The sequence below is a fragment of the Acomys russatus genome, chromosome 10 (assembly GCF_903995435.1).
Source record: "Acomys russatus chromosome 10, mAcoRus1.1, whole genome shotgun sequence".
NCBI classification, from domain to species: domain Eukaryota; kingdom Metazoa; phylum Chordata; class Mammalia; order Rodentia; family Muridae; genus Acomys; species Acomys russatus.
In genome coordinates, this window is record NC_067146.1 from 28236541 (window position 1) to 28253494 (window position 16954).

At 37.9% G+C, this 16954-nt stretch overlaps 1 protein-coding gene across 1 annotated transcript in view; it reads left to right on the forward strand.

Annotated features, from left to right (window-relative positions):
• Thsd7a (thrombospondin type 1 domain containing 7A) overlaps positions 1 to 16954 on the forward strand; it is a 352216-nt gene that overhangs the window by 296120 nt on the left and 39142 nt on the right. The window contains exons 12-13 of the mRNA XM_051151923.1: positions 9141 to 9335; positions 10653 to 10916. Coding sequence (XP_051007880.1) covers positions 9141 to 9335; positions 10653 to 10916 — 459 coding nt within the window. The remainder of the gene's footprint in view (positions 1 to 9140; positions 9336 to 10652; positions 10917 to 16954) is intronic.

A 16954-nucleotide genomic window follows, 5' to 3' on the forward strand; every position in this document is an offset into this window, starting at 1 on the left:
GTGTAAGATGGAATCTCAGAGTTGTTTTGATTTGCATTTCCCTGATGACTAAGGAGGTTGAGCATTTCTTTAAGTGTTTCTCAGCCATTTGATACTCCTCTGTTGAGAATTCTCTGTTTAGTTCCAAGCCCCATTTCTCAATTGGGTTATTCGGTTTGGTGGTGTTTAATTTCTTGAGTTCTTTATATGTTTTGGATATTAGACCTTTGTCAGATGTAGGGTTGGTGAAGATTTTTTCCCAGTCTGTAGGCTGTTGCTTTGTTCTCTTGACAGTGTCTCCTGCCTTACAGAAGCTTCTCAGCCTCATGAGGTCCCATTTATTAATGGTTGACATTAAGGCCTGGGCCGTTGGTGTTCTGTTCAGGAAGTTGTCTCCTGTGCCAATATTTTCCAGGCTCTTTCCCACTTTTTCTTCTAAGTGGCTTAGTGTCTGCAATGGAAGAAACTCAGAAATCAGGCTTCTAACAATGATCATTTTGGTCATAATGAGTGAGTTAACACAGAAGCAGAAAGAGTCAAATGGTATATACTCTCTTATATCTGGACACTAGCCCAAGGAATATGTCCCATGAAAGTCTTCAATTACCAAGAAAGTGGGTCAGAGGGGAGGACATCCTATTGGAACTCTAAGTGAGAGAAGCACGGAAGAATGAGGAAATAGAAGGATCCAGAGGGTCCTAGAAACCTACAAGAATAACATTATGATGGGCTGATCTGGACCCAGGGGTCCTGCTCAAACTATGGCACCAGCCAAGAACCATACATGCAGTAAACTTCAAACCTCTACACAGATCTAGCCAATGGACAGGACATTCTCCACAATTGAGTGGAAAGTGGGGTCTGACTTTCACATGAACTCTGGTGCCCCATATTTGACCACGTCCCCTTGATGGGGAGGCCTGGTGGCACTCAGAGGAAGGATAGCAGGCTACCAAGAAGAGATTTGATACCCTATGATCATATACAGGGTGAGGAGGTTCCCCTCAGTCTCAGTCATAGGGAAGGGGAGTAAGGGGAAATGGGAGGGAGGGAGGAATGGAAGGATACAAGGGATGGGCTAACAATTGAGATGTAATATGAATAAATTAATAAAATATATTTTTAAAAAAACAGTGATCATTTTGGGCAGCCTAAACTCAAGTGGCTCCAACTGTGGCTATTGGATACTGGAAACAAGCGAAGGCCCAAGTCAGACAGGAAGCATTACCTCAAAACCATCAAAGAGCTAAGTCTTCGTAGATGAACAGATTCTAGAAAAGTAGAAAGTCGAAGGACAATTAGGGTTTCTGTTCCTTATGGCTGGACAATCTCAGTGGAGTATTGACATACCTGGAGCCAGAGATAGTGCATACCAGGGCCAAGGGTTATTACCGGGCTCAGGATTCAGAGTCTGAGCAAGCTGAAGATGGAGCCCAATTACCACTACCTGTTGCTGAGAAGACATCAGGATGGCCTGAACAGCAGGAACCACAAACCAACATCTCAAATATGATCCCCTAGGGACATGGATGGCAGCACAGTGAAACCACAGACCACAGGTACTAAGACAGCAGAAGCAGGGAGCCTTCTTGAGAAAAGGAAGCCAGCAAATTTCCAAGATCAATGCACATAAAATTACTACTAATGATATATTTCATATGACTTCCTAATGTTTTTCTCAACAATTGTTCTAAATAATAATAGCAACTTCTGCTTTTAAAGTATAAGTATGTAATTCTGGGCTTCATTTTGTGTTGCACATTAAAATAATAGTATGATACAAAGTTATAAATATTAAATTTAAAGCCTCATATAAATTATTTCTAAGCTGTTTTATTTAGTTCAATCTCCATGTTGGTCCCTGTGCTATCTACTGTCAGAGATACACTAACCAAAATGAAATTTAGATAATTTTTAGAACAGAAGATAGAAATATTAACTTCTCAGTATGGTGCATTTTATGAACAAATGTACTTAAATTTTGGCTTTCAATGTCTTGAGTCTATTTTTTTAACTGTGTTTTAAAAATTGTGTTTTAGAGACATTATTTAAGTTCAGATCAAACCAAATATCTGAGTGAGTTTATTTTATGAATACATATTCTTCTGTTCATTTACAGACAGAATTCAATTAAAAATAAGAAATTGTAATAAAAAAACTAAATACAAAAGGAAACTTACATGTTATATAGTAAAACATTCTTTAGACTGATGTACTGTTTAACTGCATTCTAGAATTTGTACTTTTCCTTGTTTAGCTGTCAATCAAAGCTTCTAGGATTGTTTTTGCTTTTATATGCTTTCCCCTGATTTCTTGTGACTCTCAGCATCTTAGTTGACTTGGGCCTTCTGATTATGTCTTATATTCCTCCAAGAACCTTGTGATCAGTGTTTGTCAGCATTTGCCATTTTCCAAATAACAACTCATAAAATACACGTGACCCCATCCCATGCCCATGATGGCTCCTGTATGTTCCACACATGGCCACAGAGTTAGCTAAACCTTCAAAGGTACCCACTCCGGTCTAGTTGATCTTGATCTGAGCTTCTCTTCTGGAAGCTTACTATGTTATTTCCTAATAAGAGGTGTGAATATTTCACATGTATCATGAGCCTTAAATGAGACCGAAATCATTGAAAACTACTTAAGAGCAATTTTAAAAGAACTACGTTTCTTTCCATCCTGCCAGGTTTGTGTTTGAAAATTGTAATTAGGAAGTGTAATTTAGCAACTGTGTCAGTGAAAATCTTTTTGCTACAAAGAAAGGCCAGGATCATTATATCTACCTAGGAAGCAACTGGGGTGTTCTTGCATTATTTATAGGCTGGATCTAAGCACAATTAGGTCTCTTGGTAACAAGCCCTATTCATGCTAAGCCTTTTCCTTTTCCTTTTTACATGATTTCTTTTTCACTGTTGCCATTTGTTCATAAGCGACAGGAAAATAACTCATCTAATCAACTCACCAGCTGAGCATATTCGGCCTTGAATGCCACCCATACACGAGGGTGGTAGGATACAGCATGTTCATATCGCTTGATTTAATAAATAAGGTCTCAGAGCCTCTTAAGCTCTTTGTTACACATAATTCAAGAGCTTTCACTACATCAAGATATAGATTCCGCTTCCTGTAATGAACTGTGTGCACACTTTAGATTTAGCAATTTATTTCACTCTGATTAGTTAAACAAAATGACAGGATGGCCTTATGCGCTGCAGAGTAATCTACGCCCTGCTTGAATTCTCCACTTTTTACAACCTAACAGGGGAGTTTCTACCTCTTCCAGAAAATGAAGATGAGTAGTGACATTTCATGTTGTTCGATTTACTGACTCCAAGTTCTGTCATTAGCTTCACACTGGTACTCATAGCCACAAGTAAATAGCTCTATCTGCTGTTAACTCAACAGCAAGTGTTGGCTCTCTGTCCTCTCCTTCCCAGAACCTTTAACATTGTCCTATTTAAAGCAGAGCTCATGGGGGCTTGTGGCTCCTCAGTTAAAAGCATAGACTCGTTTGGGGTTTTCTGGGGGAAAGAGGGAGGGAGTTGTTGCTTTGTGTTTGTTTGTTTGAGACAGATTCTCACTGTTTAGCTCTGGCTAGGCAGGAGCTCACTATGTAGACCAAGCTGGCCTTGAATTCACAAGATGTGTCTGCCTCTGTCTCCTGAGTACTGTGGTTAAAATTGTATGCTACCTTGCCTGCCTAGCTTCTACTAGCTTTGTAGAAGGCCTTGATTAAGTCCCCATCCTCTGTATCAATCACTTCACAACGGACTATAACTCTATCTCTAAGACATTCAAAACCCACCTCTGGTCTCTATGTGCAGCTGCCCTGATGTTTACATTATCCTACATGGTCACACACGTGCACATAATTTAAAAACAAATAAATCTAAAACACAGTTTATAACTAAATTGACACAAAATATTCTGAAATTGACTATTCAATTTACTATGCTTTGATACTTAAATTTGGGAGATGTTTTAAAATACACAAAAATGGGGAAACTAACATTAGTATTCACAGTGTGGCTATCATTTTTTCAGCATTAAAGTTTTTTGACAATTTGCCATCTTAGTCATCTGTCACTCCCTTCACACTGCAAAAGAATTTTCCTGGAGCATTTTAGATCAATGCCTAGATTTTTTTTTTTTTTTTGTGCCATAGGCCCTTAATTCTTTTCCAGCATAAAAATGGTGTTATCATACCAGATATAAATAATAATAATTTAATAATGTCTAATCTGTAAGCCATACCTAATTTTGCCCTATTGTCTCAAAATCTCTACATGCACTGGCTGGGGGGATGTCCCAGTATATGTCACTTGCCACGCATGTACAAGACCTGAATGATTATATTCATAAGCCATGTAATACCGAACACAATAGCACACTTTATAATCCCAAAGCAGCAGCACGGAGAGTGGAGGCAGAGACAGGAGAACCTGTGGTAGATTACTGGCCAATTAGACTGATCCACTCATCTGTGAAAAACATAAACCTGACGGGGCTGCAAATAAGATGGGCATAAGGAACAACCTGAGGGTGATTTTTTAATTCTACACATTAACAGTGACATGCGCATGCCTACATCCACAGACATAAGCATTCTCACAGAAACACCACATGCACACACACACACACACACACATACACACACACACACACACACACATACACACACACACACACACACACACACACAAAATGTCTACACCGTGTTTTTTCAAAAGAGTCCCCCTAAGGTCTACAGATTGTCTTTGGTAACTGTGTCTTTATGAATTACCTTCATCTAATCCTATTTGAATTGTTTTCCTTATAGCATTGCTTTGCTGAAGAAGCTGCATTTCTTAGTCACCTTTGTAATGTTTCCTGAGCCTCAGTGGACTAAACTTGCCTAAGATTCTTCGTATTCAGTCCATAGTTAGTCATACTTGTGTCTCCCATGTATTTAGCCATCTAGAGCCATTTAATCCTATAATGCACAATTTGCTGTGATATCTATATCACTTTATTTCATAAATGAAATAAATGTATATAGTCAATATACTATTAACTCTTGGATTTCTCTTTAAAGTATTTCTGACAACTGCTAATCTCACCAAGAAGCTTTCATGATCCGCTATTCATAGGAGAGCATTATTTTCATCTACCTTGCTGAAAGGACATCAACACAAAGGAAAACTTGCATAATCATTTTATATGAAGATAGATGCAAATACAGTCACAATTGCCTGGGCATGTATAGCTTTCTGGAGTGCCAGGAAACCATGCTTGGTATGAGCCATTCGTGTTACAATTGAAAAACACCCTGTTTTCAGTGGTTCACAAATGATCTTTAAAGTTTACAAAGCTGAGAGACCAGATGGCCCCCTTTCCAAACATTTATATTTTTTTCACCCAGCAGCAGGAAGTTCATTTGAGATTGCATTTCTATGTTTGAATTGATGTGTTTCCTCTAGGCTAGAATACAAACAAGCTACGATGTATGATAAATTTTCAATATATTGTACAAACTGTGTTCTTGCTCTTATTTGGATAGCGTATTGTGATTCATTCCAAAAGTACACTGTTGAAAATCTCAGATAAGGGAAGTGGAATGCCGAGAGTGGATTTCTGAGAGCAGATTTGGGAACTTTACACATTTGTTTTCCATTTCAACTAACTGAAGGACTAATAAGATCTTTGGCCATGTCTGAGTATGGGGGAAATATTTTGTGTTTTTTTTTTAAATAGTGTATCTATCAACAATGTTAATTTATTTCTAGAATTGTATTTATTGGTAGTGGAGTTGTTTTAATTTTCTTTCTCAGGTGACAGTGTGAAAATACATGGAGTAATTCTAAAATAAGATGAGAGATAGATAGAGAAAGACACAGGGATAGATAGAAACAGAGAGGCAGAGAGGCAGTGACCCTCTTGGAAAACATGAGGCAATTTTATTAACTTTCTCAAAAGATTTATATTTGAATATCCATTTCAAAGAGCCATGTTAGATAAGTAGGCAAATTTTATTTCAACAATGCCAAGATTTCCCTTTTAACCCTTAATTTTAGTACAAACAGTACAACCACCTTCAGAGCTAAGAACTCTAATATACATCTTATGTTACAAATTAATCACTCTTGGAGCTTCTACATATCCTAGCTAGTAAAGCGTCTAATATTTCATTTCTCAAGTCTTCTTTTTATGGTCCCTTGTATTTGACATAGTGCAAGAGTGACAGAGTAGCAGAGAATGTGTCTGTTTTACCCAGTAGTTTCATCCAGAACTCTTGTGCCTTGAACACCTAGCTGCTTTGGGAAGTGCTTATTCGTGGACCCTAGGACAGAGGCCTCTTGGATGAATCCCAAGAATCAAGGTGTTGAATAGCATTCCAGGCAGTTCTGCTGCAGGTAATGCTGCATTACCTCCAAGTGCGGTAGCTTTCATCCAGCCAGCAAATCGACATCATTTAGAGCTGCTCAAGGCCTTGCCCTTAGCCAATGAAATATGAACATTTACGTTTATTAAGAAAGCTATATTTGAAAAGCTTACCATCTTATTCTACTTTGTTGCCTGACAGAACCACTACTTTAGACACCTGTAATAAACACAGAACCATGCCAGCCTCCCCAAAAATGGTGACAGTGACCTTTTGTTGTCACCTGGCTTTCAAAATGCCCACTGTCCCAAACATTATGACTTTACAATTCAAGGACCTCAGTCCTTTTTGTATGATTTGGCTCTACCAAACTAGAACACATGAGCTAGACTCTATTCAAAGCATAGAAGTCTTGGAACCACTCTTACAGGACAATATAAGCTTCTGTGGATTTGTTCCGCGTTGTGCTCATCTTACAGAGACCATTTCCCTCCCTCCTAATGGAAGCTACTTCATGTTACATACCCGTTACACAAGCTACACTGCTCAGTTGGGTTTCACCTCACAGGTGCAAAGGATATGATCTAATCTGGGGACCCCTGTGTCCCAGCTCTAATTCAGGTTAACCTGTCAGACTCTCCCCTTAAGTTTATGATGATAGAAGCCTGAAGAAGCTAGTAAGTAGGGGCAGTTTCAGCTCCCACCATAAACTTTAAAAGGTCATATAAATCAGTCTGAATGAGGCTATTTAAGGTAATTTAATAAAGGTTTCAATACAGGAGCAAAGTTTAAATGTTTCATTGACTCCCTTGATAAATGAACAAATTCTTTTTAGAGCCTATGGAGAAAATGGTAGAGGAAGAAGGCAGATTGTAAGCAACATGTGATCTTTTTCTTTAACATCTGTTATATACAAAGGCAGTGTCATATATATCTATAGTTTGTATAGAATAAAATTGTTTCTAGATTTAAATAAATTACTGGAACAATATTGGATGGAATCATGTGAATTAAAACTGCGTGATCATCTTTAGAGTCATGAGAATTTGACTAGTGGCATGCTAAATTAAGCTTGTTAAAAGTTTCCAATTTTATTTTTAAACTCAGAATTGATAGTTCTGCAGTGTGAAAAACTTGAGGTCAGAAAGGATCGAGGGCTTTGAGATTGTCTCCTCTTAGCCACTCAGAAGACATGCAAGTATACTCACTCTCAATATGGAAGAAAATAGTGCTTTCCTATGGAATACTACTCAGCTATTAAAAACAAGGAATTCCAGAAATTTGTGGACAAATGGATTGAACTAGAAATTACCATAACGAATGAGTTCACCCAGAAGCAAAAAGAGTTAAATGGTATATACTCGCTTATATCGAGACACTAGTTCAAGGGGTACGTCCCATGAAAAACTTTACTTACCAGGAAAGTGGGTCAGAGGGGAGAACATCCTATTGAGACTTTAGGTGAGAGAAGTCTGGGAGAATGAGGAAATAGAAGGATCCAGAGGGTCCTGGAAACCTACAAGAGGAACTTTATGACAGGTGGATCTGGGTCCTGGGGTCCTCCTCAAACTATGGCACCAGCCAAGGAAATAAAGGCAGTAAACTTTGAACCCCTACCCAGACTAGCCAATGGACAAGACATTCTCCACCACTGAGTGGAGAAGGAGATCTGACTTTCACACAAACTCTGATGCCTCATCTCTGACCATGTCCCCTGGATGGGGAGGCATGATGGCACTCAGAGGAAGGATAGCAAGTTACCAAGAAGAGACTTGATACCCTAAGAGCATATATAGGGGGTAGAGGTCCCCCTCAATCACAGACATAGGGGAGGGGAGTAGGGGGGAAGCGAGAGGGAGGGAGGAATGGGAGGATACAAGAGATGGGCTAACAATTGAGATGTAATATGAATAAATTAATAAAAAAGGAAAATAGTGCTTTCTGTGCCGCTATAGCCATAAGACAAGTTCAAAAGCATGCTCTCCCGACACAATTTACTAAACAGTGGACATTCATTGAGACATCTGTAGACAGGAATTTAGATTGCTTCATGTCCTAAAACAATGTTGGCGACATCTTCTTTGCTTCTAGCACTGTGGCAAATATTCCATGTTCAACACACACTAGAATACATCCATGCATGATTTATCTGCTAAAAGTAGTCTCTAAATCTAACCCATGTGTGAAATAAGTTTAAATCATTCATAGACTCTAGTAAAATTTACTAAATATCACTAAGTTTATGTATCCTTGTGTATGTTTCTGTTCGTGTGTGTGTGTGTGTGTGTGTGTGTGTGTGTTGGTATGTTTTTCTGTGCCACAATAGCCAATGAAGCTATGTGTTCTTTAAGGGAAATATAAAGGTTGGGGAGATGGCTCAGTGAGTGAAGTACTTATTCCACATAAGTAAGAATCTTCGCTTGATTCCCAGCACCTACATAAAAAGGAGGTGCAGTAGAATGCAACTATAATCCCAGTGCTAGGAGGCAAAGGCCAAAGGATGCTCTGGGCTTACAGGCTCAACTTAGTCTAACGCCAAATTCTGTGAGCGACCTTGTCTCAAAAGCAAGCAGAAAGAGATATAAGAAGGCATTCAGTGTTAAACTCTGACCTCCCAATGTGCATTCAACACACACACACACACACACACACACACACACTTCTGTGTACTGTGATTCTTAAAAACACTCTAACCACATTACTACTGTAAACTGGGAATTAGAATAGATTCTTCACTCTGTGAAAATGCTTTTAATTTTTAAATTATAGAGTAATTAGACACATGCTTTTCTTTCAGCCATTACTTGTCGAAAGCAAGATGGAGGGCAGGCTAGCATCCAGGAGTGTCTCCAGTATGCAGGCCCTGTGCCAGCCCTGACCCAGGCTTGCCAGATTCCCTGCCAGGATGACTGTCAATTTACCAGCTGGTCCAAGTTTTCTTCATGCAACGGAGACTGCGGTGCAGTTAGGACCAGAAAGCGTGCTATTGTTGGTAAGAATAATTGGAATGCTAAAGCTAACTCTTATCATGATAGAAAAAATACAGTAAAACTCAAACCAAGAGCATTCTGACAGTCCTTATTGTTGCTGTAGTTATACTGAATATTTCAGGAGATTCAGGTGTGTTTCTTAATGCAAGGTAACAATGATAGAAGAAAAAAAAGCAGCTCAATTCCCTATGCAACAAACAATAGCACAGTTGTTGTTGTTGTTTAAGTGTGCACCTTTAGTCCATTGCCCGGAAATTTCGAAGTGCTCAGAGCAAAGAGCGGAGGCCACCCCTGTGTCATCTCAGCCTCGGCTCATGGCTGATCTCCTACAGTGAGAAAGGCCGCAGTAATTCTATCTAAGAAAACTGCATTTAAGCACAAAGTCACAATGACTTTAAAAAGTGAAAAAGGCAATGGCATAATTTAATTAACAGTTTACAAGATACTACACTTAAATTGGATGCATTTGAAAACACTGTGGGGGGCAAAAAGAAGTGTTGATGTTTATAGGCAATTAAGATGAATCAAAATATCAAAGTAAAATGAAGACAGTGGAAAACCGTGTGTGTGTGTGTGTGTATGTGTGCAAATTGGAAATTAATATAGAATTAAATTCATAATGTAATTAAAATATATATGAGAGTTACAATTATATACATGAATATTTTATATAATATAACTAACATAATTAAATATATAATTTTAAAGTATAAATACAACTTATATATAAGGATTTTCTAGGTGAGAATTTCTCTTGATTCAAAACTTTTAAAGTGTTTTACTCTCATACCAAAATCTTTTTTTTGGGTACTATTTGTATTAGTTGTCAAGTATATAAACATTACTACTATTCAGAAATTTTGAAAGAGACAAAATAATATGCCAAGACATAAGCTTTAAATCTCTAATTCTGAATTATAACCTCACTTCAATCCAGTGAAGTGTTGATCTCTCTGCATCTTGCGTTTTTGCATGTATTAAAAAGAAGAGGTTAGTGCAATTGCCACAAACTCCTGAGTCAGTACAAACATAAGGATTTCAGTTATTTCAAAGAGTATAAAAATCAACTGCAATCCTTGATGCAAAGTAGACTATTTTTAAATGAAAAAAAAAATCAGAAAAGTTTCACTGTGCAAGGCACAAAGCACCCAATATCAGCAAAAATTTATTTAGAAAGCACTTAGAAATGAAAAGATACCATTTATTTATAGGCCGCTATTGAATCAAATCAAAAGCAGAGAAAGGAAGTGTAAGAATGTGAAAATCTAAGGATGCTAGAAACTAATAATGCTATTTTCCAACATAATTCTCTCCCACAGGAAAAAGTAAAAAGAAAGAAAAATGTAAAAACTCCCACTTGTACCCTCTGATTGAGACTCAGTATTGTCCTTGTGACAAATACAATGCCCAACCTGTGGGGAACTGGTCAGACTGCATCTTACCGGAAGGGAAGGCTGAAATGCTGCTGGGAATGAAGGTCCAAGGAGACAGCAAGGAATGTGGACAAGGATACCGTTACCAAGCGATGGCGTGCTATGATCAAAATGGCAGACTTGTGGAAACATCACGATGCAACAGCCATGGTAACCAATATTGCTGTAGTTTTCATGTTGCTCTTTGGTAGTGGAGGCAAAATACAACTGTATCTTCATGGAGAGTAAAAGAAAGTTTGTATAAGTATTTCTAAATGAAACATTAGGCACCCCATAGTCCACCCTCTGTATGTAATAGGACATAAAACAGCACAGTTTAGTGACTCAGATTGGCAGATGAGTCCTAAATTGGCAATATATCATTATTATTCTTTAACTTTAGTATATCTGCTTTTTAATGGAATGAAGTGATATTACAGTGTGTTAGCCTTGGCCTGAGATGGAATGTATTTGCAAAATTTAGAGAGTGGTGTCTCACCTTGTTATAGAAGTGACCATGAAAGAATGAAGTAAATTGCTAGGAGCAAGTACAGCTACCCTCTAACTTTACTGGAAGAACTGCTATTGAAACAAGGCTGGTCTGGTTTTATTATACACTCCAGAAGACAATGCAAGCTAATGGTACCATTTCACATTTATAAACCTTCAAAGCACCATGTCAGTATATTTCCTAGAGTCCCTAAAACCTTTCCGAACAAAGGAGCATCTAAAAGTCTTGCCCTTTATTTTAACCTTGTCTCATAGTTGTTGCTTTTTCACACCCTGATGAGTCCCCCAAACTGAAGCTATATAATATTCCTCAGGTTTGTATGAGTGAATTGCTAACTGAAAGTCTCTCTGCATTTAGAGCAATAACTGTCAGAGATGTGGGCTGAAACTCTGAGAATCTCTTTTAAAACAACATGATTTTCCTCTCTGCATCAAATTACAAAAGTGTTATCAATTAGATTCCAAAAATAGAGACACCTTTTATATTTTGAGATGATAACGTATAAAATTTTGAATGGCTATTCAATATAAAAGTGAATATCATTTCAATTGAGTTTCTTTTGGACTGCAGTAAGTATTTGCTTCATTTAATTTGTTCTGTGTAGTGAGTCACTTAGATAATAATTTGTTTTGAACATTACTCTAAGCTTTCAAGATGACTTTCATATAGTTCTGCCTCCACTTATTAGATGTATGACAACTTTATCAATAGTATTTGGAACTGGAAGGGGAAAATTTTTTTGAGGTGCTAGAGATCATAAATAGGAATTTGTGGATGCAAGGTAAGTATTTTACAACCAAGCTATATGTAATTCCAGTGCCAAAAAACAGTATTTAGCAAATTGTATGACTATCACAATTTGCTATCTAACAAACGTAACTAAGCCATATTATTAAATGATTAAAAGTCATTAAAATAAGCCAAAAGCTGGCTTCTTCCCTTAGTGTGATCAAGTTGAGGCATGGAGAATGCAGATCTACCTTACAGGGACGGTACAGACAGAAAAAAAATATATCATGACGAGGGTGAAAGAACCTAAGGAAAATCTTCACAAAGAACACCATTCCATTTGAGTTCTGTGAGCCTGTCATCATCTTTAGTGGTGACAGTGTCCCTGTCAGCATCCCCCTCTTCCTTAATCTCTTTTCATTTATAATAGGGCATCCAATGAGACATTTTAACATTTACTAGCACCGATTCTAAAAAAAAAAGCTACGAACATTTCATCTCTTCTGACAGATTTCTGTTTTACAATTACGCATCTTCTGTATGTTCCAGTCAGTTCAATAGTCTGTGGAATGTCAGTGTAACCACACCACTCTAGGCATGCTCTTCACATCTCTTCTCCCAGCCAAATCAACTTTCCATGTGGATTGTAGATGTGCAGTCTCATGTGGCTTAGAGAAAAACTATCTTCCTGCTTCAATTTAAGCATAAACTTGACCCCTATGCACATGAAGTCAATGATGTTAATCTCTTACTCAATTTTCACTTGCCTTGGGGCAGTTCTCTTTAATCACTGCTGTCCATCATCTGTGACTTAAGTATCAGTAATTACAATGTTATGCAATTCTACTTTCCCCAGTTTAATTGAGTGTTATTCTAGACTAGTTCCAATGTGGCCACTCTTTTTTATTTTCTTCAACTTGGGGCACAATTTTATTGCCACAGCTTAGGCCTTCCTACAGTGATAGACTCTAGGCTAACAATGCTCAGTTGTATTCTTACACTCAGATCTTATATGATAGTTTCTGTTCAGTCCATAAAACCTTTTGTCTCTTAATAACATCAAATGTCAGTTGGTAGTTTAGGATTATATAAATTTCTAGTCTTTCCATTGTGGACCTTAAATAATTACATTAGTTAGTCTTAATATGGTAAAGAATATTAGAGGTAACTTGGCCTATATAAGATATATCTGCAAGATTTACATTCAAGTGTACATGATAAAATTTTGTCATGCAACTTCTAAACTGATACAATGCTCTAAAAATCCCCCATTCTGTTCTATATTTGGCAGTTATAAACCATGTATCACCCTATAGTTGATACCTATAGTTTAAACTATACCATATAGTTTACCTACTGTGCTCACTATATGTGTTTTCATCTACCATGCATGAATATATATTTGCTAGAAGACTTTAGACTCCTGTACTCACTGATATATTCTCAGCTTCTTGAAGAATTGATGCACAATAGATATTTGCAGAACATATTAATGAAGGAAATACTGGAGAAAATTTTTCAACAGGAAAAGGGTTGGTTCCTGGTGTGCTTACAGTTGCTCGAGACCCCTGTAGTGCTTTCTTTTCTCTAGCTAACTTCCCTATGCAGCACATTTCTAGACGATAACAAACAGATCATTGAAAGCTGTTATGGTCTTTAGAACAAATTAGAGCTATACATGCTACAAAATGTCTATATGATTTTGATCAGATGTCCAAGTCCCAGCATGCCTACTAAATGGGAAAAAAAATGATAGTGGCCACACAGCCATCGTGCTCAATTTGATCAATAATACCCTTATAATAAAAAGTTCTTTCATTGCTAAAGTTTCCTGTTAAAAATGCTTTGCTTGTATACGAGCTTAATTCACGGTTCCTATTAGGAATCATAATGTCTTGAAATTCTCTAAGCAGTGTTTTCAAATAAAATGGAGAGTTTAAGGTATTAGACTCTGTTTTCACTCACATTCCCTGTGAAAATAGGGAATATTTATTTCAACTGTTTTCCCTGAAAGATACATTTTATACGTACAGAGATAAAGTATGAAAATGCTAGATGCTGGGAATTGCTATTGGGACTCCAGGTAAGAGAGGTATGGGAGAATAGGGAGATAGAAGAACCCAGAGGGTCCTGGAACCCTACAAGAAGACTGTCAAGGCTGGCAGATCTAGACCCGGGGCGGGGGGGGGGGGGCGCGTGGCTGCACAAACCACTGTACCAACCAAGGTCGATACATGCAGTAAACCTAGACCCCCTATTCAGATCTAGCCAATGGACAGTGCATTCTTCACAGCTGTGTGGAGAGTAGGGACTGACTCTGACATGAACTAAGGTACCCCCTATTTGACTGCTTCTCCTTGGTGGAAAGGCCTGGTGGCACTCAGAGGAAGGGGAAGGAGGCTATCCAGATGAGAACTGATAGGCTGTGATCATATGGTGAGGGAGAAGGTCCCCTTCTGTCAGAAGCCTAGGGGAAAAGAATAGGGTGAAAGTCAGAGGGATGGGGTAGTGGAAAGATACAAGTGAGGGGATAGCAGTCAGGATGCAATCTGAATAAATTATTTAAAGAAAAAAAGAAAAAAAATGCCAGATACTCCAGTCTTTAAATCTTCAAGTCACATCATTTCTTCTCTTTAAATTTACCTCAGGACATTTTTATCTGCTATTTTGACCAGACAGTCTAAGCCATAATGCATTATCAATAAGTAACCTAAGGCTAAAGCCAATTACACCTGTAATGACAACTCATCTGTTAACACCAAGTTAACAGAAAGCTTCGTCTGTTTACTTTTCTGTGAGTCTCATTGCTTAGTGTATGTCTTAACATCACAAAATACAGCCACCAGAAAAATCAAAGAGTTGCAACACAGACAGACCATAAGGAAACTCAATAGTTGAGTATCGTGCTAAATTACTTGTAACTAAATGTCTTCCTGAAGGGTCAGATAACAAATATTTTAGGACCTGTGGCTCATAGTCATTGTTACTACCTGTTCACTTGTAGAAAGAAAGGGGTGGTGAATAAAATGTGAGCCAATGAGCAGAGCTGTGATCTGGCCAGGTTTTATTTGTAAAAATAAAGTGTCCGATGCCCTGTTATTTGAATGTTGATCTAACTCTTACCTGTACAGAATGTGGTTCAGGGACCTCTGCGAAACTGTCGAAAATATAGAAATCCTCCATGCAAACGTGCAGAGTCGGAATCTGCAACTCAGGAGGACAACAGGTGGCCTGTGCCACACATTTGCAGTCCAAGGAGTCACACCCTGAATCAAGGGGGTCTTAAGGTGCTGAGGGTAGGAAGGAATCAAATTCTGTCAGAAAGAAACTGCCCTCCAGACCCTTAGGTAGATGTTCTGTTAGAGGCAGCACAGTCCACACCTCCATCTGTCAATACGTTGATAATCAGTCATGGAAAGTTTTCATATTTATGACAGTAGGTCTACTAAAGGTAAGCTCTTTAACACACTGGGACATCTGCTGACCCCTACATGATCTTTAATCAATAAAACCATTCCTAATTTTATGTCCCAATACACCTTTAGCATTTTACTATGGCATTTTTTATGCATAAGGAAGAAAACTCTTAAAACCATGAAAATAACAGATGCCTGTGTATCTGTCAGCACTCAGAACATGTCTGTCAAAGTGCTGATTCGGGGAGGTGTCTTCAGCTCAGCTGGAGCACTACAGCTGGAGCACTACGAGAGTGCTCCAGGTTAGATACTGCTCTGTTTGCAAACAGAGCATGAGTTACCTTAAAGGTAACAGCCACATTTGGACTGGAGAATTCAATCAATCAAGACCCTATTCCTCCCTAACCTTCCACTGTCATGTGACATCATACTGCCACTCAGAGGCACAGCACTGTATGCTTTCTAATTTATTTTATTTAATTATTAGATTTGTTCTCTGGCACCTCGAAGCTGAAGTTGTGAATAGTTTCTCTAATGCTTCATTAGTGTGGTGTTAATTTCACCTTACATTAACTTTGGAAAAGGGCAATTTGTATTAAATTATCTCTGCTTTCTCTCTGCCTACTATGCTAACAAATGATGGTAACACAGAAGTGCTACTCAGCCCCAAGTGGCTTTAACATCAAGTTTTGTAAGCACCTGTGTGATTCATAGCATACCCATTTGAGTTTGATATTTTTCAAAATCTGTCACTAGCAACCAAAATTACTCACACAGATTTTTCCCTCAGGTTGTTTGCAGCACAACTTTGTTGATTAAAAGAAAAAAATCCTTAAAGTTTATAATTGAAACAAATGTAATATTAATGCAAAGTGTTTTTAAAGTGCACAAATGCAAACAAATGAATAAATAGAATTTTAATTTGTTGGTACATATTTTCACATTATAGATACCCTCATGTGGCAACATTTGTCATTTTTGCCCAGCAGCCTAAGCATCCTCATCTCACTAACCTCACTCACCTCTAATACTGAAATGATTTCAAAACAGATACATATTTCCATGGCCGTAGCAAATGGCTGTGAACACCAAATGGTGTCTCCTTGGGCAGGCTCTCCAGAGCAGAGACTCCAAGTGTGAGGCTGTGCACTACTAAAATACACAGGAACAGAAACATACAGCCACAAAATCTACAGAGAAAAAGCATGTCAGCTCAACAAAATGTTAGTTCAGTACCCAATTGTCATAGATTCCAGTCTGAGAGCTTGTGCTTTAGGTTACAAATGAAACTCAAAACATGTCTGATTATATATATATATATATATATATATATATATATATATATATATATATATATATATATATATATATATATATATATATAGAGAGAGAGAGAGAGAGAGAGAGAGAGAGAGAGAGAGAATTGGGTAGAATAGTCTTCAGCACAGCATAACTGAGATGTATTGCTTTTGTGATTGGATTCTAGGGAGGGTGTAGGCTTAATAGTAGATGTTAATTAGAAACAAAACTGAGTGAGAAACTGTTCCCTGTCA